This window comes from Triturus cristatus, chromosome 9 (genome assembly GCF_964204655.1).
Source record: "Triturus cristatus chromosome 9, aTriCri1.1, whole genome shotgun sequence".
NCBI classification, from domain to species: domain Eukaryota; kingdom Metazoa; phylum Chordata; class Amphibia; order Caudata; family Salamandridae; genus Triturus; species Triturus cristatus.
The window spans coordinates 466208721-466236419 of record NC_140592.1 but is presented as its reverse complement, the minus strand read 5'-3'; the positions used below and the strand labels follow the sequence as shown (position 1 = coordinate 466236419).

The 27699-nt window shown below is 44.8% G+C and overlaps 1 protein-coding gene across 2 annotated transcripts in view; it reads left to right on the top strand.

Annotated features, from left to right (window-relative positions):
- LOC146798151 (potassium channel subfamily K member 6-like) overlaps positions 1-27699 on the top strand; it is a 163317-nt gene that overhangs the window by 91176 nt on the left and 44442 nt on the right. For both annotated transcript variants that reach the window (XM_085625401.1, XM_085625402.1), the window contains one exon: positions 3939-4334. In XM_085625401.1, the coding sequence (XP_085481527.1) occupies positions 3939-4334 (396 nt within the window). The remainder of the gene's footprint in view (positions 1-3938; positions 4335-27699) is intronic.

The window sequence follows — 27699 nt, the reverse complement described above, 5'->3', positions numbered from 1 at the left end:
TCCCAGTCCAACCCTGAATACCACCGCCCCAACAGTTCAGACACCCGAAAGCCCTGTAAAACATCCATGGCATTAGTGTTGAAAATAAAATTGTTTCCTCCCTGCCGTTGCATATGGCCGGCAGGACCTCCACCACTTTGCAAAAAAGTTGCCTTGACAATGCCTTCCTCACTTGGGGTTGGCAACCCCTTTCTTTCGCCCATCCCTCCGGAATTCCTTATCCTCCTCCCCAGTTCCCCGGCCGATGGAGCATAGCCCCACAGGAGCTTCCCCATAAATGCAGTACCCACCAGCTTCCTTGGGATCGTGATTGTAGACAAACCTTTATTAATCAAAACCATATTTACAAAGGGTAGCAGTGGTCTTATTGGGAGCACATCACTCCATATGTGCATTGAATGTCAATCTGTAGTATTGGTGCCCCTCAAGGTTAAAAATTACACCCCACTACCCAAGGTGTAGTTCACTATGGTTTAAAAAACCAAGTGAGAATGTCAGAAACCTACATTACACCATCCCTCGCGCTAGTGTATTGCCTGTATTTCTCCCTTGTTTTAGCCCAAACCAGTATGACCGCCTTAATGTCGTGAAAGCTTGCACGTTGTTACGTGACTAGCGCAGCTGATCCGTTTAAGAGACACTCACTGGGACCTCGCGTGGCTGCAAACCTCGCACTCCTGCCCCAATACAAAAGAGGCGCTGGCGCGATTGCTGGAGACTCCCAGGGGAAGACTTCTTATCTCCCCATTACATGGCACGCTCCTTTGGAATAAATGGACATCACATGGCCCCCGCGAGCATTGCTCGTGCTGCTCAGCCTGTAACTACAAACCTTTTCATCTTTCAAAAAAATGCCTTAGCTAACATGTTTTAATGTCAGCCAAAAGTCTCATACAGACTCTCCTCACGCCAATGAAATGTCGCTGTACTGTGGAAATGTCCCTTTTTAGGGGTACACTGGTGCAGGGTCACCCTTTTGTCCACGGGCTCAAAGACCAACAAAATAGAGATCGGCACTGGATTTGGAATAAATAACAAGTTTATTAATCACTAATGAGTGGGAGCACAACCACACAGAACTCTCAAGTGCTGCATGAGGTAGTACGCTGAATTCACAAACCGTTTTTCCTTTTATACCGGTTTTCTGCAGTGTAAGCATGTGAACAGAAATAGGAAGAACAAGTTTTAGAAATAGTTACCAGCAAACAAGGGCAGATGAATAACTACGTGGTCAGCAAAGTGGGAGGGGGAGCAGAAATGCTTATGACATCAGTAAATGTTCGACAGTTAATATCTGAGACCAGGTGCACTGGCAGCTACTAACCCTCAGCATGTACATTGCTTTTAGCTGAGTCAGGAAGTGAACTAAAAGAGCTAACACAAGCACAGTGAAAAGACTAGCAGCAGAGGACGGGAGAATTACGAAGGAAACTAAATGGACACCACAGCCAAAATGGCTGTCGCTTATGCTAAGTACAATTTGCCTCATATTAAATTACAATCTCACCGCTTTCCTATAAACTCTAATCTTCTTTTTTTTAAATTAACTTTCTTCTCTAATTTACATCAAACAAACACACATACTTGAGCATGCTTCCAAACATTAGAAGCCAGCTCCCTTTCACAGAATCATACAAAACTAACTCTTAATCCAAACACACACATGAAACAAAAAAGGTATGACTTATCGGTTTCAGGAGCAGCAATTAAGAGGAAGAATGTTGGGAGAAAGGAATATTCATGGACTTGTGTGTTCCAGTTCTAGTGTTTTAACTATGGTGAAGTCTTTAAAGGTGCTGCAGGAGTCGGTATAAAAGATGTTCTGCATAATGGTAGCCTCAGGTCTTGTAATGAAATATCTGTTTCTCTACACCGTCTTGTTTGCCCATTAATGGAAATACCAAACATTCTGACACCATCAGAAGACCTTAAAAATGGAAGGCAGCAATGTTCTGTAAAACTCTTGCTGTTCAAACAGTGATGTCACCTTAAGGCAGGGAAAGCCTGTTTACAGAACTGGTTTCAGTTGGTTAGTTGTCAATTCTCTTTTCTTAAGAGGATACTTTAATTCTATGTTTCTTGAGTGAATACTGCATATTTTGTGTTGACGTAAAGCAACCAGGATCTTAGGTTTAGAAAATCTGCCTGTGTTGTTGGCTCTTTTGACACCTTTGCGTATCGGCCTGCATGACGTGGCAGACTTGCTGACAACTCATGGGTGCCACCTGTTTAAGAATAGCAACGTTCAGAGGGCTGACCCAGAAACGCCCATCTTACAGTTAGCAGCTGCCTGGGTTCCAAAAGCTACGTGGAAGTTGCCCTGGTTACACTGCCCAGATCACTTTGCAACAGTCACATTTATTTTAGTCAACCAATGCTTTTTTAATGTTTATTTTTAAGCAGCCCTTTAGCAAAAATCTTCTAAGTCTATGCCAATGAAGTGCATTGGAAGCATCTAGGAATGTACAGCAAGTTAGTGATGAATACTTGAGGATTTCTCGTGCATCCTTTAAATTCTCAAGAGAAGTTCCCAAACATTTTAGAACTACAAGCCACTTTTTAGAACGACAGACTTTTGTGACGCACTTATCTTTAATGAATTTGAGGAACGGTGATTTTTTTATGTAACTAAAGCCCCGTGTAGTAGTGCGTTGTAATTTACAGACAGCCGATTTCCCATCGAAATGGCCACTACGCTACCTTTACACAGACACACAGCTCTACTGATGTACATAGCAAACAGCACTCAAATGATAATGTGTGTAAATGGGGTTTCTGTGAATATTTATCAATTATGAATCACCAATTAAAGTGACTTTGTCTTGAGCCAATTCAAATCTGTTTCCAGCACACTTCAGAAATTTTTCTTTCCTAACTGCTGAATGTATACAGTTAATTTATAGGTATTTACATTTTGTTATGTGCTGCAAAAAAGAAAATCCCTAGAATCACATTATTTGCTTTTAAAACTCTTATCACTTTGCCGTCAAAGAAAGAATAGTAAACACCAATCCCATGTATAAAGAATAAGCAGCAACTTGTCAGAAGACTGAGCCTGATATTTGACCTCTGTCATTGAAGCACTGGAAATATGACTAAATAAACACATAATTTAAAGTCATCTTTATTTATAGCTTAGATTTTCCCGACCCACCACAAATCTGCTTATGACCCACAGTTGGTCAAACACTGCTCTAGGAAGATGGCAAATTTCCATTCAAGCTTACCTGTTTGTAATGCTTGTTTGGAGGCTACAGTAGCCAGCATCTCACTATCCACCATCATCCCCCAAGCCCCTCTTATTCATTTAAGTAACTATCTTAGTGGTACTTTTGTCTATCGGTCGATATGAGGATGGCTACATGGCCGTGCCGTAAAGCCATCTTGATTTTTAAATACTGCTGCTATCTCCATTGTCAGAACAGCATTATGTGTAAAGCAGATATTGTCCATTCTCTGTTATATCCTATTTGCTATGTGCTATCGCATTATACTGCCGCTTTTTTTTTCCCACCTTCTCGTCATACTATCTATGTTTTTGCTTTGAAAAATAAGTTAATTTAACTGATAAATGTGCAGTTGCCCTTTGTATGTAAGTGCTATAAGAGTACCGTCAGCTAAAAGAATTAGTGTAGTAGCACCAAGATATCTACACACCAGGAGCCATTTAACATTCATTACAAAAGCTAACCCTGTTTTATTTATCTCTAGTATGTCAGTTGGCATGGCTATGTACCCCACAGTCCTAATTGACAACATCAAGAGACACAAATTAATTTTAGATCTAGTATTTTCCCTTTTTTAGACAATCAGCATAGATATGGAGTCAAATTCTTTCCTCTACAATTATATGTGAAAATAAATAAAAATGGAAAACTTGGAGCCTTAATTACATATAATGTGAGAATAATATGATCTTTCTGCTTTTTCCCCCCTAGGTTACGGGTACACCACCCCCTTGTCTGACTCGGGCAAGGGCTTCTGCATCTTCTTCGCCTTGATCGGTGTCCCTTTCACAATGTTAGTGCTCACAGCCTCCGTCCAGCGATTGATGGCTGTCTTCACATACGCTCCAATCAACTACTTACAGTTGCAGAAGGGTTACAACCGACACTCTGTGACCAAGGTGCATTTCGTGATCATGCTGCTGCTCATGCTGGTGTTCTTTTTCCTGGTGCCGTCAGCAATATTCAGTGCCATTGAGGACAGCTGGACCTACCTTGATGCCTTCTACTTCTGCTTCATCTCGTTGTGTACCATTGGCCTTGGGGACTATGTTCCGGGAGAGCAGTATGAACAGAAGCTGCGATCACTCTATAAAATCTGTGTGACGTGTGAGTATTAACCTCAATTATGATATGGTAATTGGGGGCTTCTGGGAAATACTGAATCAAAATTCTGGATTGCGGGACCCACATTTCTCGGTTAATATAAGTTCCATTTAAGATAAATGGTCATTCATTATGTTTGAAGGAAAATTCCAGGTAATATTTAGATGATGAACCACTTTTATTTTGGTTTTCCTTAGATCTTTCTTTATATGTCGATAAGTTAACTTAGTGAGAGAAAAACAGCTATGATGCACTCGACAAGAATCAAGTTAAAACAATACACAAAACTTTGAATAATAAGCTGGCTGATACAATTGTGTGTGCACCAGGTTAAGTGGCTCTGCGGACCACTAAATACAACAGTACAACAAAAACCCAGAAGTGTGTCTGGGGATGCCAAGTGCACTACGAGGAAACACTATCCAGTGTGAATCTATCACATTTATAAGCATTAAATCATATATTTCGCATGAAACACATTGCAAATTTGTGAATCCAAAAATTTTTTTTCACTGAATCAAACAGAATCCAAACGAAGTCATATGTTGATTGCACAATAATTCTTCTTTACTGTCGAAGAATATCAGTGTTCATAGTTGCTGTAGCGAAAGACAGCGTTCACAAATAATCAAAAACAACCGTCTCAATGTCTGAGTTTCCCAATGCATTTCGGGCTGATAAAGCAAAGCCCTTCGTCAGGGGAATCTGTGAAACATAAACAACAACAGTCTACATGATTGTCATTACAACATATTTGTGCATTGATATTTACATTATGGCCCATACGTGGACAGGACTAACGCGATGCCAAAAGTACGTAATACTGGTAGAAAAAGAACAGGAAGTGAAAAAGGAGAAACAGTAAAGATCCAGAGAATCAAAGACCAACTGTGAAACAAAATCTTAAACAATAGTCCCAAACACCACGAGTGCTGATGAAAAAACAACCGTCTCCCTAAACCGTGACTGAAAATCTCCAAGAAGTCTGAAACATAATGTCATACCAATGGACGGTCAGCGAATCGATGTCGAATGAAATGAATACCAGACAAACGTCTAACGGGTTGTGAAACCTGAACAATAAAAGAAACTCAAGTGAGCGGAAATACGGTGTTTACGCAAGATAACCATCACCATATGTCATGTTTGAATCTTACCACGTAAAGTAATACTAAGCGCAACGGTGGCCCAAGAGGAGAAGATGTCAGAAGAAGTTGCTGCAAAATATAAAAAAAATATAAAAAACGCGCCGTAAAGTGAGTAAGCTTAAAGCAATAGACAATAATTGGTCAAAAATGCACTGCAAGAAAACCGTCAACCGCTTACCAATAACCATGAAACGAATGTCTCTCAACCCACAGTGTCGGCTCTCGCAAATGGGAGGGGCGAGTGTAGCATTATATGAGGCATGCGCGTCTGGGTAAGAATCAACAAAGTGGAAAAAGGACTACGTGAACAAACACTGGCAGCCATGCTGGAAAGTGCATCGTGCAAAGAAGTGTGTGAAAAAGTGAAGAAATGACAAATAGTAAAAGATAACGTACTACTATTAATAGAGTGATACAAACCATCTATATAGGAACAAAACAGTAACATTGCGAGACATTATACATAATTGGCATTGCGAAAAAATCACAAAATGAAATTTGTAAACAATGGTTAAAAAATGGTTAAAAAATGGTTCAAACTAGAGTACCAGGCAGAGAGATTCTAAGTAAACATGATGATTACAATATACTTAGAATACTATAAGAAACATGATAATTCAAATTTATCATTCAGCCCCAACGGGGAAAGTGTTTGCAAAAACCAAATCCAGTGAGACTCCCGTTGTGATAACATTTTCGACATATTTCTTCCCGGGATTGCCTCAATGATTTCAAGAACCCCAAATTTAAGCTGGGCTATAGTGTGTTTAGCTGCTGCCCAATGTTGTGCAAGCGGAGAACTGATGGTCTTGGTTCGGATCCGACTCTTATGTTCAGTGATCCTAGTGCGGAGGACTCGTTCAGTTTTTCCAACATAGCTTAAATCGCAAGGACATTTGATGATGTAAACTACATGATGACTATTACAGTTCGCGTTAAAACGCAAATCGATCTTCTTCCCAGTGCGAGGATGAGGTAAACTCCTGCCTACCATTACATTGTTACAGTGGGAACAATTCATGCATTTGGACATACCTTTGTATACCAAATTGGGTTTGTTGTTGGACTTATTCAAAATTTCTTTTAAGTTCAAAGATCTTTTGTACGCGAACAGTGGAACATCAACAAATAAACCTTAAGTCAGGCTCACATTTAAGTAAATCCCATCTCTGCAGTATGCTTTTTTTTAACAAATGAGAATCAGTGGAGTAAGTAGAGACAAACACCTCTCTCTTTTTATCAGTGAGCGGTCTTTTCTTTTTGAGTAAGTCTTCACGATTGAGGGATGTGGCCCTTATAGCTGCCTGATCAACAATGTGTGAGGGATATCCTCTGTCAAGAAACTTATTTTTGGAAGCTTCAATCGCCTGCATGCCAACCACTGGATCAGAAGTGATACGTTTAATCCTGAGAAACTGTGAGTAAGGAAGGTGGCGTTTTAGAGGCCACGGATGAAAACTTTGGAACAACAAAGAATTGTTGCGGTCCGTGGGTTTAGTGAAAACTGTGGTCTGAATGGAAGAACCAAACCGAGTGAGTTGTACATCCAGAAATGCTATGCTGGAGGGTTCAATCAAATGTGTGAATTGGATACGAGGATTAATCTGGTTAAGTGACAGAATCTGAGTTTCGAGGCTGCTGCGTGACCCGTTCCAAATGATAAGTATATCGTCGATATATCGGCGGTATACAATAAGACTTGAGGTCCACGCATTGTCAGTTAAGATGTGTTCTGTTTCAAACTTGAACATAAAAATGTTCGCGTAACTGGGGGCCCCAGAAAAACCCATCGATGTACCATTTGGATTGTAGAAAAAAATGACCCTTCCACTGAAAATAGCTGTGAAACAGACAAAAATGCAAAATTTCAACGAGAAAAACTTTATTCGCTCTTACATCATCTTGACGCAGTAAGGCCCATTCAATGGCTTCTATGCCGTCCATATGGGGGATGGATGTGTACAAAGAAACAACATCTATTGTACATAGCCAAAGTTGTTCAGTCTCAGGAATGTGAATGTCTTGAAGTAGTCAATAAATGAGTTGTATCTTGAACATATGACGGGCAACTTTGGACTATGGGTTGAAGGAAAGTGTCAAGATAATGACCAAGAGGGTCGTGGATAGAGCCACATCCCGAGACAATAGGCCTCAAGGGAGGGTCATTCAAATTTTTATGAATTTTTGGGAGCATATATAAACTCGGTCTTCGTGGAAATCGAGTGAATAAATACTCTCTAGTTTTGATGGTAATCCATTGCATTTCTACGGCATGAGACAAAATAGAATCCAAAGTGTTTGAAAATTCATCCGTAGGATCTGTATCTAATGGCAAGTACGTGGACCGATCTTGAAGCATCTGATCAATCTTAAGCTCATATTTAATACGATCCATGACCACTAATGCACCACCTTTGTCGGCTTTAGTGAAATGTAAAGAGTCTTGAGATTGCCCCCAGTTACGCGAACATTTTTATGTTCAAGTTTGAAACAGAACACATCTTATCTGACAATGCGTGGACCTCAAGTCTTATTGTATACCGCCGATATATCGACGATATACTTATCATTTGGAACGGGTCACGCAGCAGCCTCGAAACTCAGATTCTGTCACTTAACCAGATTAATCCTCGTATCCAATTCACACATTTGATTGAACCCTCCAGCATAGCATTTCTAGATGTACAACTCACTCTGTTTGGTTCTTCCATTCAGACCACAGTTTTCACTAAACCCACGGACCGCAACAATTCTTTGTTGTTCCAAAGTTTTCATCCGTGGCCTCTAAAACGCCACCTTCCTTACTCACAGTTTCTCAGGATTAAACGTATCACTTCTGATCCAGTGGTTGGCATGCAGGCGATTGAAGCTTCCAAAAATAAGTTTCTTGACAGAGGATATCCCTCACACATTGTTGATCAGGCAGCTATAAGGGCCACATCCCTCAATCGTGAAGACTTACTCAAAAAGAAAAGACCGCTCACTGATAAAAAGAGAGAGGTGTTTGTCTCTACTTACTCCACTGATTCTCATTCGTTAAAAAAAAGCATACTGCAGAGATGGGATTTACTTAAATGTGAGCCTGACTTTCAAGGTTTATTTGTTGATGTTCCACTGTTCGCGTACAAAAGATCTTTGAACTTAAAAGAAATTTTGAATAAGTCCAACAACAAACCCAATTTGGTATACAAAGGTATGTCCAAATGCATGAATTGTTCCCACTGTAACAATGTAATGGTAGGCAGGAGTTTACCTCATCCTCGCACTGGGAAGAAGATCGATTTGCGTTTTAACGCGAACTGTAATAGTCATCATGTAGTTTACATCATCAAATGTCCTTGCGATTTAAGCTATGTTGGAAAAACTGAACGAGTCCTCCGCACTAGGATCACTGAACATAAGAGTCGGATCCGAACCAAGACCATCAGTTCTCCGCTTGCACAACATTGGGCAGCAGCTAAACACACTATAGCCCAGCTTAAATTTGGGGTTCTTGAAATCATTGAGGCAATCCCGGGAAGAAATATGTCGAAAATGTTATCACAACGGGAGTCTCACTGGATATGGTTTTTGCAAACACTTTCCCCGTTGGGGCTGAATGATAAATTTGAATTATCATGTTTCTTATAGTATTCTAAGTATATTGTAATCATCATGTTTACTTAGAATCTCTCTGCCTGGTACTCTAGTTTGAACCATTTTTTAACCATTGTTTACAAATTTCATTCTGTGATTTTTTTGCAATGTCAATTATGTATAATGTCTTACAATGTTACAAATTTCATTTTGTGATTTTTTTCGCAATGCCAATTATGTATAATGTCTCGCAATGTTACTGTTTTGTTCCTATATAGATGGTTTGTATCACTCTATTAATAGTAGTACGTTATCTTTTACTATTTGTCATTTCTTCACTTTTTCACACACTTCTTTGCACGATGCACTTTCCAGCATGGCTGCCAGTGTTTGTTCACGTAGTCCTTTTTCCACTTTGTTGATTCTTACCCAGAGGCGCATGCCTCATATAATGCTACACTCGCCCCTCCCATTTGCGAGAGCCGACACTGTGGGTTGAGAGACGTTCGTTTCATGGTTATTGGTAAGCGGTTGACGGTTTTCTTGCAGTGCATTTTTGACCAATTATTGTCTATTGCTTTAAGCTTACTCACTTTACGGCGCGGTTTTTATATTTTGCAGCAACTTTTTCTGACATCTTCTCCTCTTGGGCCACCGTTGCGCTTAGTATTACTTTACGTGGTAAGATTCGAACACGACATATGGTGATGGTTATCGTGCGTAAAAACCGTATTTCCGCTCACTTGAGTTTCTTTTATTGTTCAGGTTTCACAACCCGTTAGACGTTTGTCTGGTATTCATTTCATTCGACATCGATTCGCTGACCGTCCATTGGTATGACATTATGTTTGACTTCTTGGAGATTTTCAGTCACGGTTTAGGGAGACGGTTGTTTTTTCATCAGCACTCGTGGTGTTTGGGACTATTGTTTAAGATTTTGTTTCACAGTTGGTCTTTGATTCTCTGGATCTTTACTGTTTCTCCTTTTTCCATTTTCACTTCCTGTTCTTTTTCTACCAGTATTACGTACTTTTGGCATCGCGTTAGTCCTGTCCACGTATGGGCCATAATGTAAATATCAATGCACACATATGTTGTAATGACAATCATGTAGACTGTTGTTGTTTATGTTTCACAGATTCCCCTGACGAAGGGCTTTGCTTTATCAGCCCGAAATGCATTGGGAAACTCAGACATTGAGACGGTTGTTTTTGATTATTTGTTAATGCTGTCTTTCGCTACAGCAACTATGAACACTGATATTCTTCGACAGTAAAGAAGAATTATTGTGCAATCAACATATGACCTCGTTTGGATTCTGTTTGATTCAGTGAAAAAAAAATTTGGATTCACAAATTTGCAATGTGTTTCATGCGAAATATATGATTTAATGCTTATAAATGTGATAGATTCACACTGGATAGTGTTTCCTCGTAGTGCACTTGGCATCCCCAGACACACTTCTGGGTTTTTGTTGTATTGATAAGTTAAATTAGAGCATCATTGATTCCTGAACCAGATCCAAATGTTCAAGTTCTTTCCTGCATGTAAAACAGTCCCAAGAGAATCCTGGTAAGAAACAGAAGTACAGCTTGAAATCCATCCCCCAATTCTATTTCAAGACCCATGCGAACATACATTTAGTAAACCTTATCTAGAGAGAGTGCTAGACTTCTGAGATAATTGATGAACACAGTTAACCTCAGGAAAATAAGATTAAATCTGCAAGGGAAACCTAAACCCTGATGTCCTTAGCATTGATGCCTCAACAAAAATGTGATGGAGTGGAGTATTACTGGAGTGTTATTACAATGGGAAAGTATAGTAGCCTATAAAACCTCCATGTATAGAATATTTTGGGAAGGCGAGATAACGGGATCTATATCCTGACGAATGCCAATGACCGCTAGGAGGCAGATGAATTTGGCTGAAACATGTTGATTAAAGCAGAGAAGGTTACAGGGACGTTACTTCTCCAAAAACATTAGAAATATTTGTAACTGTCAAGAATGACCCAAGAATAAAAAGTAGAAAGGGTACCTTCCTAGATAGTTTTATCTTATTACCTCCTCTGCGAAGTGGTTCCATAGTGTTTTTTCAAAAACTATTTTTGCGCTCCACCCTGTAGGTTTGTCTGCAGCAGGGTGTAGTAGCAGCCCTATGGTGAAGCATGCCACTATTTAGTGGGTGAGGCCGATATTAACAAACCCCTAGGGTTTCCCACTCCAAGACTGTGATAAACACAGGCAGTGGCATTACACAAACTTTGACCTGGTGACATTGCATGAAATGACATCACCTGCCCTTTGACCCACCCAATTGATGTCACAGTAAGTGACATCACAAGGCATTTGACCTGATGGCACAGAGGAAGTGAGACTGTGACTTTTGAACCCCATGAAATCAAAAGAAGCCGTATTGCAGGACCTTTGGCTTGGTGCTATCATAGGAAGTGATGCATCTAACTTTTGGTTACTTACATCACACACAGAGGCTGGAAAATCTATACACATCCAAAAGAAGTACCCTATACACAGACCTACTTCAAATACCATTGAAAATTCAGCTACTTACATTGTGTTTCATAAAGTATCTTCAGATATACAATTGAGATAACGTAGAATGAATTAAGATCCTATCAAATAGTGTATAGCAATGGAAAATATGATGATCAAGTTGAAATCGGCCATTATAAATATCAAATAACTAAACAATGGGAAGGTTGACGGCCTATAATGTTCAAAATAAGTTGGCTTTATCATTTGTTTTAGAAACTAAGAGTACCATGTAAATAAATCTCAGTGTAGGAACGTAGATAACAGTGCTGTATAATGCAGGTCAACTTCTCCCAGCAACCTTCATTTCCATGACATGGTATACATACTAATAAACCTGTGGAGCGGTGGATCCTTTCCAGGTTTGCTATCATATGTTTCTGCTGCAGAAAACATGCACATCACTGGCATAGTACTTGTGTTGATCAATAATATACTTGTTCTTCATTAGCATAACATTCCTGCAATAAACATAACTAAGAGCCTGAATGCCCAAAGGCCTGAATGCTTGCTTTACAAATGCGAATGTTACAGTCTGCATTTAAAAACATGCATTGGCATAGCCAATAGGTCTCGCCTATGGGACCTTATAAGTGTTTAGCCATGCAACAGTTGCATAACTAAATACTTATAAGGTCCCAAAAGCGAGACCTATTGGCTATACAAAGCAGCCGTGCTGCCGCAAAAGTAAAAGTGATTGCGATCACGATCAAACATCAAAGCGGCCGCTAAAGTGAAAGTAATCACGGTAAAGCGCGGCGCACGCGCCTGCGCACATGCACTGTAGCTCTAGGCTGGCCTGGTAGCACTTATTGGAGCCCTCTCAATAAGTCTCGCCAGACCAGCGCATGCGCTGGGTCAGGCGAGACCTAATGACTACATTGATCACTGCTCCTAGTGGTCGCAGGTACGTTGTGGGAAGTGGAGATATCAACAGTGAAGCTGCTTCCAAGTATATTTGATACTACATGTAAAAGACGAGAAGTAATTTATTGATGTCTGGGAAATGATCCTGTTTCATGTTAATAATGCAGGATGTATAATAAATCAATAAAATCTGTTTAAACAAAACTTGATCACTGCTCCTAAAGTAAAACTTTCCGCATTGTCAAAATCCATCACACACACATACAGAGACCATGAACTATAAGTGTATTAACTCAGTTTATAGAAAATATTACATAAGGCATAGGGGACTAGAAGCTGTAGGATTCACATTTTATCCATACTGGTATGCACTTTTTAAGAGTGCTTGGTCTGGAGAAGCGCAAACTCAGGATTCAGAACACAACACAGTGGTTAGGGTTGACTTGAATAATAATTTATTTCTACCCAAACAAACCTTTCTTACCAACTTCAGGATAGAAAGATGAGGAAACATAACTTTCTAACCTGAACCATGCAGCTTGAATGCAGCTCTTAGATGGCAGTTCATAGGTCACTGTGCTAGATTACGAGTGTAACTTATGAACTGCACAGTAAGAACAGAATCTCTGTGACAAAAACAGTAACCCTCTGAGCTATCCACATAAAATATTGTTCTTTGATATGCATGGAACACATTCTTTACACCTTTTTGCAGCAGGCCTTCCAGCCTCCCGGGGAAATGCCCGCCCATCTCCCAATGCCCGGTGCAACCATTCCGCCTTGGTGGTATTCAAACAGAACATTTTGTGTTGGCCAGTCCATGAGCACTGACCGACACGCACATGCTCTGGCTACACAGATGCAGTGTTCAACATAAAACAATGGCAATTGATGTTGTATTCCCATTACCTAAACGATTGCTACACCGTTAGAAAGGTTGAACCTAAAATGTGTGCTCTTCAACAATAATTTCTGATGTTTTAAAGCAGGGCATTTAAAAATCTTTTGTCAACTCTAGAAACTGATAATCTTATTTTACTTTACTCGTTGATTCTGTTAAAAAGGTGTTCCCAGGGCCTGCAGCTCACAGGAGTTAAAACGACCAGCACCACCACAAAGGGAGTTGGAGAGTCCAGATTCTAGTGGAGTCGATGTGGTGACTCAATCAGTCTCACTCTCACACTACCTGCCCCGCCGGCCCACCCGAGGTCTGACCATCCAACGCAGTCCGAGAGTAACAATTAGGTGAAGCAAGTCACTCAAGTCCCGGTCCCGAACTTGCGTTGATTTTAATCAGTCTTGACATTCAGCACCCCTGCAGCAGGCACGAGTGCGACTCGACTCTGAGGCCACATCAGTGCGGCTTTTACTACCCTGCGGGGGCTGGCCGATATTTTGCCAGGGCCGTCATCATCGGTACCTCTTAGGCACAATACCAGAATGATGGCCCTGGGACCCGGTCGGCGGTCCCAAACACGGTGGTGCACATACCACATCAGGCACCACGTCCTCAGCTAGGGTAGGGTGCAGCAGGTGCGCTCCTGGAATTACACGTGCTGCTAGCTGCTGCACATGTAGTTAGTCACTGTCCAATCATTCCCAGCCATGCTGCACTCGCTTTGTACTCATTTTCTCAGTTTCCTGGCCCAGGCCTGCAGCAGATACATACAATGTATCAAATCAAGGACTTCGCCATTCCTCCCAGCTGGGGTCACAATGGCAGTAAGTGAGACAAGTTCTTTCCCACACCCAGGCCCACCTTGCAGGACATCATGATGGCTCTGCTGACAGAGCTTCAGAACAGCAGTGCAATCAAGCACTGCTCACACTGCGACTGATTGTATGCCATCAGAGTGCTTGCCAAGGCCGACAAACAGCCTGGGGTCGCAAGGAAGGTGGCATGGGTTGCAGTGTGTGGCTTAGGGGTCCCAGTTGCAATCCCTGGTGACTCTAATTGACGTCCATGATCCTAGATAAAATACAAATTAACCAGCGCCCTGGGTCATAGGACTACCAGACAGTGTGGCTGGTATCCGGGCAGAGTGGCAGGTGGGGGTAGAGAGATGGGCAGAAAAGAAAAAAAAAAGTTACCTGCCTCTTGCCACTCTCTGCATCGCCAACTCAGTGCTCTCCTGCTGCACTGCACAGGGTCCCAGACTCCCCTGAGGCAAATGCTGACACTGCTCTCATGTATGAGAGTAGCATCAGGATTGGCCTTGGTGCCCTCAATTTGTCCAAAGGAGACTGAGAGCCTGTGCTTTGCTGTCTTCAACATGGCAATGCGCTCAGGTTGGAAATACCTCCGTGCTAAGACGGTAGGCCAAACCAACACGCGCACTCACAGCACTTCTGCCTACGTCTCCCACTCCAGCCTGCCATCGTCTGCCCCGCCCCAAGACTCGTTCATGTTAAAAATAAAACAATAATAAACCTGTGTTAATATAGATTTAATTTTGTTTTGCAGCTGTTGGCAAGGGGGGGGGGGGGGGGAGGCGATGCTCCTCCACCATAGCGGAGGAGCCTCTGCTGCAACCAGAACTGTCATCGGCCATGCTCACTGCTACGTGTGCCAGTGCTTCCACCCTTTCAGCTCCGAATTTGCCCAGAAACTTAATGATACAGAATTTATGCAAGACAGTAAGAGGAACTTTAGGTACCTAGGTCCATTTTAGATGGAATTTAAAATAAAACGCACAAATCCCCCAGTGGATTCTGTTTTGCACGCATTTTAGGTCTGGTGCTAGTCAAGACCTTTTGATTTTACAAAAATTATATGTATAATATACTTTCACATAGGAGCTTTCATCCAGCCCTCTTCATTCATTGATCTATTGTTGTCATTTACATTTTTCTTCCGCCTACTATAGCGTACCACATGAGTCAGTAGGTCAACCCCCTTATGCCGTTGGCCAACTTCAGTGTGAGTAACCGTATTCTTCTCTTTTACAAGCAGTACATCAGCACTCAAAGTAATTCCAATAAGTGCCTGTTACTTCTATGGCAATGTATGCTTTTTGAGACCCAAAAAATATATTTTTTGTTCCCGCCAACCCTTTTTGTTTTAGACTGACTAGGGCCTGGAACCTTTTGTAAAATCCATGACAAAAAAAGCATTGACAAAATCAAACTGCTAATTGGCACTGCCAGACCTCTTGGCTTTGCCAATGCCTGTTATCTATGTAGTAGAACTTTCTGTATTCATCTGCGGTCATACAAGCCACATTTTAAGGCTTAAGAGTCCAGAGCCCTACCAATAATTTAAGCTGACTGCCCCTGTTTTGGGCCATGACCTTCCACTTTAGTTGGTGGCCTGACCTGCCCAAAGCTGAATGTATTGCCAGGCACTTGCTTTCAGAAAGAGACTGATCAGTGAATGTGCAGAGGACTGGGAGGGTGTTTCCAGACACATAAGAATACATTTGCGCAAGCCACCACTTACTCATCAGACCATTATCATATATGCACTGAAACAAGAAACGCAGAATATTTGATTTAATTGTTGAAAGTCGCCCCTTTAATACTCAAAGCAAACTTGACTGACCTTTGTTTTAGTATCTTGGCAGAGCCAAATGTCGTTTTCAAGTTCCAGGTTTGTTCATGCCAGTTGCATTGTTCATTAGTACAGCTCGCACTTTCATACGTCAGTGCATCTCTCAGACCATGCTTGACCTCACCCTTCCACAGTGCTGCTCAGGGGAAACCCAGCCCCGTGTTTGTGGTAGCACCTTTTCCTAATTTGGAGGGGGGAAAAATGAGGTCCAGGGCTCTCATCAGGAGGCCAGTCAAGCTTGCACCACACACTGCCCCAGACAGTGCTGCCAATGACAGACCAAACACAACTAATAACCATCACACTCCTACAAGTGTGACACTTCAGACTATTCCAGACCCTCAAATGGATCCAGACTGGTGCCAGTCGTGCCACTGTGACCTCCCTGATACCGGGCCTTATGCCGATGCTCCCAGTTTCCGCCGCTGCCAACCCACCGGCGGTGCCAACCCTATTCTGATCCCTAAAGAGATGGAGCCGGCACCACTTCGTCAGTGGCATGCTTTCTCCTCCTCCGTGGCTATTTAGGAGAGCGCAGCTTATGCAGCAGTGGTGCCCTGACTGGCCCAGCACAGGGGCTCCTGCGAACAGGATGATCACACGCCGTCACTGCCCTGCCCCATGCAACCAACATTTTCTCCCTACCCCCCACACCCCAGAGAGCTTGTTGTTTCGAGCCTCCACTTCTCATGTTGTGTTCCTTGCCGCTCTCCCAGACAGGGAATCCAGGAGGTTGGATAGATGGGGGTTAGAAAAAAAATTCTTCTACAAACCTTGCGGTCAGTGAACACCACATGTTTATTGGGCTGTTATTCCCACTCTGTGGGAAACGGTTGTGCAAGTACTGCCACAGGTCAGGGAGGAGGCCCGGACCATCCTCTCCCAAGTTGTCTCGGTTGCCATGCAGCAAGGTTCTCCATTAAATGTGGTTTAGATATGACCGACTTGCTGGGTAGAGCGATTTCTCTGATGCTGGCTGTTAGACACAGTGACTGGCTGAGAACACTTGGCTTTTCAGGGGTTGTCCAGGCCTCGCTCATGGACATGCCCTTTGACAGCACCCGTCTCTTCGGTGAAAAAGCACACACAGTGCTGAAGCGCTTTAAGGAATCCTGGGCTATGACAACGTCCTTGGGTCTCTCAGTTGCCCCTCATTCCCATTCTGCTTTTTGCTCCTTTTGTGGCTGCAGAAGGGGATTATAACTGCACCAACTCTTTCCCAGCCACCGAACAGCGCATGTTGCATAAGCCCTGCCTGGACAAGGGCATGGTTCGTTCCGACCACAAGAGTCTGGTAGCCAGAGGTCTGGTCAAATCACCCCAGGCAGCTTCACTCTCTAAGCCCTCCTAGTCTTGCCCTTCCAGATCATAGGCATCACCTCCTCTACTGGCACATTATCACATCAGACAGGTAGGTCCTCCAGATCATCCCTCTTATTCAAGACTACACCTCCCTCCATACTTCCTTCCTAGGACCGGTGGATGGAGAATCATTTAATTTTGCTCCAGGAGGAAATCGTGACTCTCTTGGCCAAGGGAGCCGTAGACAGGGTTCCCGTGCCAGAAGTAGGCCGTGATTGCTATTCCCGCTACTTTTGGGTCCTGAAAAAGAACAATGGTCGTGGTCTTATCCTAGACGTTTTTTTTTTAATGAATGTATTTTTCCATTTTTCAAAAAACGTACCACACACAGTCAACCAGTATAGCATATACTATACACTTCATTCCTCTTTAAATACAAGCATTTAATGATGACCAGGAGGGGCAATAATGCTAACCGTGCAGAGTAACGGACGTGGCGAGCTACAGATGGAGGTACACCTGATGTATATTCATTGTGTAGAGTCCTCCTGTGTTATTACTATGGGCGTAGGTGGAAAACAGCACTATTAAAGGTGTGAGTTGGCATTGTTTTCCAGCGTAAGGAGATACGTTTGCAGCGGCTGCCATATGTCGCTGGGCCTCAATGTTGGCGGCTGCCATTGTGCATATAATTCGCTGTTTGTATTACATTGTATTAAGCTATTAATCCATGCATTTCATGGGGGCATGTGCCTGCTGCCCCATTGCATGGCAACTTTCCTTTTAGCAAGTAGGAGGGCGATAGCAATCAAAACGGTGCAAGGTCCTAGACGAACCCCAGAAGCACCATTTAACGGGTGTAAGCGTGGTTTGAGTCATGCTTGACCGCTCGGCAAATATGGCCGGCAGTACTGGGCTATCTTATCGCAGGTCCACGCTATATGGGCAAAATCCACAGATGGAGAGTGGCATTTAGGGCAGGCATTGGATTGGTAGGAGTCTGTCCGATGTATTTTAACCGGTGTGGTATATGCCCCCCAGAGAAATTTGAAGTGGAGCTGTTTGTGGCTTTGATTCTGGGAAATAAGTTGCGTCTGTGTACAAAATTTGTACCATTAGGAACAAGCGAGTGTCCAGGTCTTTTTGCCAGGTCACGTGCACTTTGGCGTCCCTGGTAGGAAGCAAGTCCTGGCTCAATTTGTAGAGTACAGATATTAAGTGATCCCCACCAGTGTCCTTGATATAGTGTCAAAGGTGGGAAGTCGTCCGATTCTATGCGGTAGCTGGGAACCTGGGCTCTGAGGGCCCTATGCAACCGTCGTAATACAAACTAGTCCAGCAGAGGAGCAGGCTGGAAACAGACATCCTCCATCCGCTAAAATACATGTTCATCGGGGGAAAAAGTCCCTGATAGAGTTCAGAGAGTATCTGGTGAGGGTCTGGCGAACCAGAGCCTCTTCTGTGATGGACAACCAGGGATTTGCGTCCAAAGAGAGGGCAGTGAATGTAATAAGTGGTCTCCCGTCATTCGGATTAGCCACTTCCAGGCCCAACTTGCTGAGAACACCATCTGAATGTCATGGGGGTCACTATGTAGTCCCATGGCAACAATGATGCCAGTGGTATTTGATTAGCAAGGTCAGCTTCTGGCCGAGTGTTTGTTGTTCGGGCATCCGGGTGATACCAGTGACGTGCGAAACTGCACTGGGCCACCAGGAAGTACAGACGGAAATTAGGGACCCCAAAGTCCCCTCGCTCGTACGGCAGGGTCAGTGTGTCCCAACTGTGAACATGTATCCAGAGGTACTAAATAGAGTTTTCGCACCACACCAATGGGAGCTCAATATCAAGTTTGCTCTGCACTGTTTTCAGAAGAAACCACTCCGACTTACCCCGATTTATATATAACCCAGACAGGGAGTGTATAGGTCAGTGTAGTAGGTAAGTACTTCCTCCAAGATCGCCAGTTTGTCTGCGACATTGGTGCCGTCTGATCACTGGAAGTCAGTTATGTAGGATTGGCCACGAGGGGGCTGCAGCAGGTGGGCAAGCATGCAACCTGGTTTTTCACCCTCCCCATACCTCCTGGCCATTGCGTGTTTTCCCAAAAATGTGCTTCTCTCTCAGCTACCTCACGGAAGTCTGCTAAGAGGGAAATGCGGCGGTGCAGTTGTGTTTGCAATCCGCTCACTAACTGGGCTTGATCGATTTCAGATAGATGTTTCTCAATTTGGAACAGTGTGCCGCAAGTCTTTCAGGATCAGCGCATGCGTAGAGATACAGACCCCCCCTCCCCCCGCCCCCACATAGGCTTTAATGGCCTCCCATAGGGTGGCCCAGGGTTTTACCAATCCTTTGTTTATTTCGAAGTATTCCACTATAGCTGTTTTGAGTCCAGACCTAAATGCTTCGTCTTGGAGCACCATCCCAGGGAACCTCCACTGCCTCCCCACTCCACCCGCCCTTGGTAAATGGAACTTCAGGACCACCGGAGAGTTATCTGACAGGGTTCGTGGAAGATGCTGTATAGAGTCAATCCATGGGGGCAAGTTGGGTGTAGGGATACAGTAGTCTAGGGGGGTTCAAGTGTTGTGTTTTGTCCAGTAATATATGCAAGCCGACTGTGAAGGGTGTTGCTGATGCCATGCATTTAACAGACTATGTGTTGTGCTTAGGTCCCTCGGAGCATACCGGAACATGATTTGGTGCAAGGGGTGTCTACAGTACTATCACATTTGTGGTTGAATAGTAAGTTAAAGTTTTCCCCCATGCAGATGTGGTCTGCCTCCACCAGGTTAATCTGGGCCTATAGATTATGTTAGAACTCCGGGCTGTTTTTATTTGGCACATGTATGTTAATTAGGAGTATAGTGTAACCCAGCAGGCAGGCCACCACCAGCAGATAGCGACCCTCTGTGTCCGTGCGAGCCGCAGTCAGTTCGAATGGCACTTGCTAGTTTATAAGTACTGAAACGCCCCTGGTGTGTGTGCCGTAGCCTGCGAAGTAAGGATGAGTTCCCCATGTGGATGTAAAGGTGGGCAGTGGGGTGGGGGGCAGGTGTGCCTCCTGTAAAAAGGCGATGTTACCCTGGTGTCTCTGCAAGTAGTGTAGCACCTGCTTGCCCTTGCGTTTGTTTTTCAAACCCCATATATTCCAAGTTGCTAGTGTTATGTCTGCAAAGGGGTGGATCCTATTGTGTGTAGTTATTGATAATCTAAGGGGAAAAGGATGGTTGTTGCTGAGAGTAAAAGTATGGCACCAACATTAATCTGGACAACGTGCATTTGCGAAACTGCCCATAACTCAACATGAGTTCCCTCTCCCACCCACTAGCCATCCCCGTTCCCACTTCTATGGGAAAAACCCAACCCCAACAACATTGCCACAGTCATTAACACTTGTAGCATAAAATAGTACCCCCACTACCTTCAGGAGTAACAATTGTTAGTAGATTATCTAATTTGCCATATACTGAGACAGTAAGCGTTAGCCAGATCTAAAGGAGACATGCAACATTGTGTTTCAGGCCAGTCAATAGCTAGGATGGTTAAAGGGGATCAGCATATGGCCAGGATTGTGAGGAGGCAGGCGGAGCATTGATGCTACACTGCCTTCTTGGTTGGCAGAATGGCCACGCCCCCAACCCTAGACCTTTGAGCCCTCAACTACTTCCTCAAAAAGGAGAAATTCACAATGCTCACATTGGCTCAGGTCCAGTCTGCCCTGGTCTCTGGAGACTGAATGGTAGCATTGAACTTCCAGGATGCTTATTTTTATATCCCTGTCCTGTCTGCCCATCAACGCTACTCCCACCTCCAGACTACGGCAAACTTCCTGCGTTCGCTAAGGGTCACTATCAACATGCCGAAGTCCCACCTGGCTCCGTCTCAGATGCTCCCTTTCATCAGAGCTGTTCTGGATATAGTGCAGATTTGGGCCTATCCTCCCAAGAGGCAAGTCCAGGGTATTCAGGCTATGATACCGATGTTTCAGCCTCTAACCTGGATTTCAGTGAAAAAGACTCTGAGGCTGTTGGGCCTCATGGCCTTCTGCATCCTGCCAATAACACATGCCAGATGACGTATGCGGGCTATGCAGTGGGATTTGAAGTTCTAATGGGCACAGCATCAGGGAAATCTCACTGACATGGTCTAGATCTCGGAGGGAACTACACGAGACCTGCAGTGGTGGATAACAAACCGCGATTGGGTCCGAGGCAGACCCCTCTCCTTTCCCCAACTAGAGCTTAAAGTAGTGACCAATGTGTCTTGGGATGGGACAGCCATCTGAGAGAGGTGGAGGTCAGAGGTTTCTGGTCTCTGGCGGAATCCAGATTCCACATAAACATGTTGCGCTACGAGCGATCCGTTTGGAATTGAAAGACTTTCGACCCTGAATCAAGGGGGAGGCTAGTTCAATTGCTCATGGGCAACCAACAGGGCAAAGTGGGGTTGTGGACCCTTTGCCAAGAAGCTCGGCATCTGGACGTGGCTGGAACAGCAGAGTTTTTCTCTGGTGGTTCAACACCTGACAAGTTCCCCGAGCGCCAGGGCGTTCAACCTCAGCCATCGATTCCTAGTGGATCAGAAGTGGCATCTCCATCCGGAGGTGGTGCAAGCACTCTTTCAACAATGGTGAGAGTGTGGGTTTGATCTGTTCTCCTCCACCAAGAATGCCCAATGTCAGCAGGTTCGCGCACTGGAGTTTCCAACACAGCTCGCGCTCGGAGAAGATTTTCGTCAAGCGTGAAATTCAGGCCTCCTATACTCCTTTCCACTCATATCACTCCTGCCCAGAGTTCTCAGGAAGATCAGGAACAACAGGGCTCACATCATCTTTGTGGCCCTGGATTGGGCACAGAGTCTGGTATCCAGGGCGTCTGCAAATGAGCATCGATCCTCCAATCAGGCTGCCCCTTCGGGGAATATCTTCTGTTGCAGCAGCAGTGAAACGTCCTTTACCTGAACCTGTCAACTCTACACCTTCTTACTCGGACATTGAGCAGTGACAGTTGACAGCTTTCGACCTTCCTTCTGAAGTCTGTAATGCTATCTTGGCAGGCACTTGCCCCTCCATCAAAACAGTAAACGCATGTCGGTGGAACAAATCTGTATCCTATTTTACAGAAAAGTCTGTTGCCCCTCTGTCTGCTTTCCTTTCTGATGAGTTCCTTCCTATTTTTACCATTGCCCAGCGGGGCTCTACTCAAGGCACCTTGAAAGGATATCTTTCAGCTTGGGCTGCCTTCCTGAGGCTGCCAGACCATCCTTCCCTATTTAAATCACCCATTGTACATAGATTCCTGAACGGCCTTCTGGATATGTTACCCCCTGCCCCTTTCATTATGCCTTAGTGGGAACATAATTTGGTTCTCACCTTCCTAATGTGTGCTCCTTTTGAGCCAAGCATAATTGCCCCCTCCATTTGCTCACCATCAAAACAGCCTTTTTAGAGGCAACTTCTTCTGCCAGAAGGGTGAGTGAGCTGCAGGCTTCATCATCCAAGCCTCCCTACTTGACAGTACTTCCTGACAAGTTGGTGCTTCGCACTAGGGCCTCTTTCCTTCCAAAAGTGATTACACCTTTCCATGAGGGACAATCTGTCACCTTGCCCACTTTTAACGCTCCTCTGCATCCCCCTAAAGAAGAGGAGTGACTCCATTGTCTGGAACCAAAAAGAGCGTTGTCGTTCTACCTTAACCGCACAAAAGCATTCCGGGTGGATTTTACCAACTCTTCGTGGGGTACATTGGAGCAAAGAAAGGTTGGGCAGTGCAGTGCAGAAGAGTTGCATCTCTCGATGGGTCGTCCTCTGCATCAAGATTTGTTACGCTCTGGCAACGAAGCAGCCTCCTGAAAGCTTAAAGGCTCATTCCACCAGATCTGTCAGGCAGCAACGTGGGCATCCTTGCGCACCTTTAACAAACAAGTCTTCAGGTACTGCAGGATTTCCTAGTTTGAAGTTGTCCTCAGTCTCTCTTTCGGGTATGGCGTTGCTTAGGTATCTGTGCCAAGGTAAGGAATCAGCAGCTAGATGTCTCTAACAGATGAACAGGTTGCTTACCATCAGTAACGCCTTATCAGGTAGAGAGGTTATGTAACTGCAGATGTTACCCACCCATCCTTCCTGCACTACGGACAGGTTTCTAAGGTCACGGCTGATCCCTTTCAGGGCCCTAGTATTTCAAAGCACACCAATGCCAGTGCACTTCACGACTCCACATGAAAAGTCGTGAAAAAGAAATAATCTCCCATATCCAGTCTGATTCCTCAGAAATCCAAAGGTAGGTCATGTCTCTACCACACAAGGCATTACAAAAGGTAAGTAACTTGTTAATTAAAACATCCGCATTGCTGGTCTGTGCCCTAGCACATCAACAGAGTATGACAGTCTGTCGCCTCTTGTTCCCAGGCAGAGATGTCTGGAAAGGGTGGAGGCAATATCAACAGCTGTGTCCTAAGGGGGCCTTCTGCATCTATCAACACCAACGCAGAGACTGCCTAGCATGACTTCTGCTCATAGAAGCCTGGCTCGGAAAATTGTGGGTGAACCAGGGTCACCTGACCCATTTTTAATGTAAATTTGAAAGATTGTAGGTGGTATGGTTGCCAATCCACTTGTAAAATCCATGCCTCTAATTACCTTGTCTGCCCCCTTTGGAAACACTGACTTCCTTCCTCTGTTCATCAGTGCCCTCTCTGCACCACCCCTTTCCATATACTTTGCGCCATGCTGAGTGTTGGAAACGGCCCTTTTTGCAGGGTTATCCCCAAACTTTTTGCTTCTTCCTCCTTTATTTTTTCTGACCCATGGTTGTTGGCAATAGGACCCTGGGCACTTTACCACTGCTGATCAGTGCTAAAGTGCATATGCTCTCTGTATAAATTGTTATATTGATTGGTTATCCATGATTGGTATATTTGTTTCACCTGTTAGCCCCTAGTAAAGTGCACTGAGTGTGCCAGGGCTGGTGATTCAAATGCTACTAGTGGGCTGCAGCACTGATTGTGCCACCCACAGGAGTAGCGCTAAAATGATGTCTTAGGCCTGCTTGCAGTGCCTATGTGCAGTCCAGGACTGCCATGTCGACCTGGCCAGTGCACCCACTGACCAGGCCTTATCCTTCCCTTTCTGTACATGTCAGGCATCCCTATGGTGGCCCTAGGTACCCCCCTGGGCTGGGTGCAGTGTATCTGAAAGGTAGGGCATGTACTGAGGTGTGTAACATGCCCTGGTAGTGAATTACATCCATTTTCGTTTTTCACTGCTGAGAGGCTATCTTGCCCATAGGATAGAATGGGGAAGGCTGTTTACATGCCTATCTTCCCATAAGGGCAAGATAGAAAATCCAAGTTTGGTATCTTTGTGTTCAGAATTTAATTATACATCTTTTTAGCAAGATGGTTTTTAAATTCACTGTGTGAGAATAGCACTTTTTAGAAAGTAGCTATTCTCCTGTTTAACCTTCCTGTGTGCCTGTGTGCTGGTTGGCTGAAGGGTGTCATGTGATGGGCTAGGTGGCTCCAGGAGCCTGGATGAGTCAGCAGCAGGGTGAATAGGGAGATCTGCTTTAGATGGGTGGGAGGAGTAGTCCCTGGGTTTGAATAGGGCTGTCCCTGCCAAACACAAAGCTGGCTCCACCCCCTGCTGGCCAGGCTGAGGACTCTGCCTCTGCTGGCACAAAGAAGGCTCCACCTCCTGCTGAGCGTCTAACGACCCTGCCCCTCACTCTGAAAGGAACCAGGTGCTCCAGAGCAGAGCACACCCAGGAACCGGTTTGAGCAGGGGAATCCCCCCACTGAAACAAAAGAGACAAAGACTTGGAGGGGTATAAGAAGAGGACCCCAGACACCTAAACTTTAGATCACTTTGGAACTAAGAAGAAACCTCTGCCAAGGAGAAAGCTGAAAAGGACTGAAGAGGAGAAGACTGCCTGCTTGCTGTTTTGCTTTGCTGCCAAGGAGAGGGGAAGGACTTTGCTGTGTCCCCTTCTTTTGATTCTGATCTCCAAGGGCCTGAGAAGAGCTGGCTCCCTGTTAAGAAGTCCCAGGAACAAAAGGACTTCACCACCAGCTCCCCTGGAACTCTGCTGAGAGAGTTCTGACCTGCCTTGGAGTGCTTGCCCAGTCTCGGGGCCTCAGGAGGTCGTTTTGCTGTGTTTGGGAGCTGGGAAGCAGAAGCGTGAACAAAAGTGACTGGTACCCGACGCATCATCCGATTGCGTGTCGCAAGACGAGAGTGCGTGGAAAATTTCATCGCGGCACCATCGCAACACGCATGGTCTCCGCATCGCCGAGTGCGTCGAGCATCGTCCCGAAGCGTGACGCTTCCTGCCATTGCGAGGGTTGTCGCAGAACCAGTTTGCGAGCCGCACCACTGCCGGTGCGTGGAAAGTCTCCAGTCAGCGGGTGCGTCGACGCAGAGTCCCGTTCCGTGGTGCATCGAGAGTTGCGGCGCCGGAAGGCCACGCTGCGCCACGCATCGCACCACATCGAAGAGTGTCGCATCGAACCTGTGCGTGAAGCTTCCCCCCCAACAAACCTACGCAACGAAAGCCAAACGTATCGCATCCTCCCCCTACAGATCGGAGCCGGCGCATCCACCTCTGCTGCGTGAAGCAGGGCTGCTGCAAAGCCTCCCCAGGATCTCAGGAGTATCGCATCGCCTTTGCCATCTTCCTTGTTATAGCTTTTGGGAACCTTATCGCAACTACAGGTACTGTTGGGCACGAGAGTGTCGCATTTTGTGCAGTGAGAGTCGCATTGTGCAGGACACTGATTTTGACATCCTGGAGTACTTTCTGCAAACTCTGGAACTATTCTTAAAGTAACCTTTTTAATTGTATGTTGGTTTTTCTGTAGTATTTGGTCTTGTGAAGTTTTTAGTAAAGATACCTTATTTTTCTAAAACTGGTGTGGAGTAAATCTGTGGTGTTTTCACTGTGTTACTGTGAGTGTTGGTACAAATACTTTACACATTGCCTTTGATAGCCTAGACTGCTCAGGCCAAGCTACCTAGAGGTTGAGCAGGGGTTATCTTAACAGTGTATCCCCCTTTCCCTGACTAGAAGCAGGGGTCCCTACTTGGACAGTGGTACCTACCCTGCCAACTAGAGACCCCCAGATCTAACACTGAGCCTTTTAACATTCAACAGCTCTACACAGACCTCTCCACAAGAATGTTGATCTTTACAAATGGTGCCCCATTTTAGTTCTGACCTGGAGTAAATTGGTTGTCTAAAGTAAGACCGTTAACTTTCACTGGTACTGAAAGTAAGCTTGTGGGACCAAGAGCTCCAGGCATAGCATTACCATCTCCTTCCTTGTAACTCGCTCACCTTTCCTCATCACCAAAGTAGTACGGTCCGTCTCTCTACAAGAAGGCGGCCAAGAGCAAAGAATGCTTTGCATCCTGCTCCTGTGTGGCTACTCTTAAGATTTTGAACAAGACTGGAAAGACACTGTGTGCGGCTCAGGTTGCGCACACATTCAGCATTTTTTATAAAAGGTTGGCAGGTATGTCTTACTAGAGAACATCGCACATTAATATGAAACCAAAGATCCATACAGAGCTTAACCCCTTCGACGCGCATGACGGAACGGTTCCATCATGCACGTCGGTTGCGCTGTGCGCATGACGGAACCGTTCCGTCATGGCCCCGCCCGCGCACGGAATCTTCAGCGTGGCGCGGAAATCCGAGCCGCGCTGAAGAGGTTAAACGTTTCTTAACAGTCTCAAACTTTAGTTTGCCTATTCTTCACAATTAAATCTGCATTAAACAGTCATATTTAATCTTGAAATCATCAATGCATTCAAGTCCACAATTCTGCTTGCAGGTGGCTTCACAAATCCCTCTAGCCTATGAGGCTACCTGGTCAACCACAGCTTTGTTGTCACTAGTGCATTGGAGAAACCAGAGTGAGGTGGAGGCTGAATGTGAAATAGAGAAGGCTGGGTGTGTGAGACAAGGATGAGTAAGGGGAGAGTAAAGGAAGGAAAAAAGGACGTGGTAGGTGAGTGAGTGAGTGTGTGAGGGCAGGGGCAGCTCCTCTGTTGGAGTGGAGGGGTGTCGCCCCACTTAAAATCCCCCCCCCCCCCAAATCTTCAGGAAAAATAAAATGGTAATTTTTTACCATTTTATTTTTCATCCATGTCCCGAGCCATGCATCAGGACGGGGGTGAGGCCACTGCTGAGTGACAGCAATAGGGAGGAGGGTGGGCTGTCAATGCGCTTATGTTTAAAGTGCGCATATCTCTTTGGCCAGCCGTCTTGCGACGGCCAGGCCACACGTGTGCACTTTAAACATCTCTAACCCAGCTGTCTTAAGACAGCTGGGTTAGTCGGTGCAGGCCTCAAGGATGCTGTGGA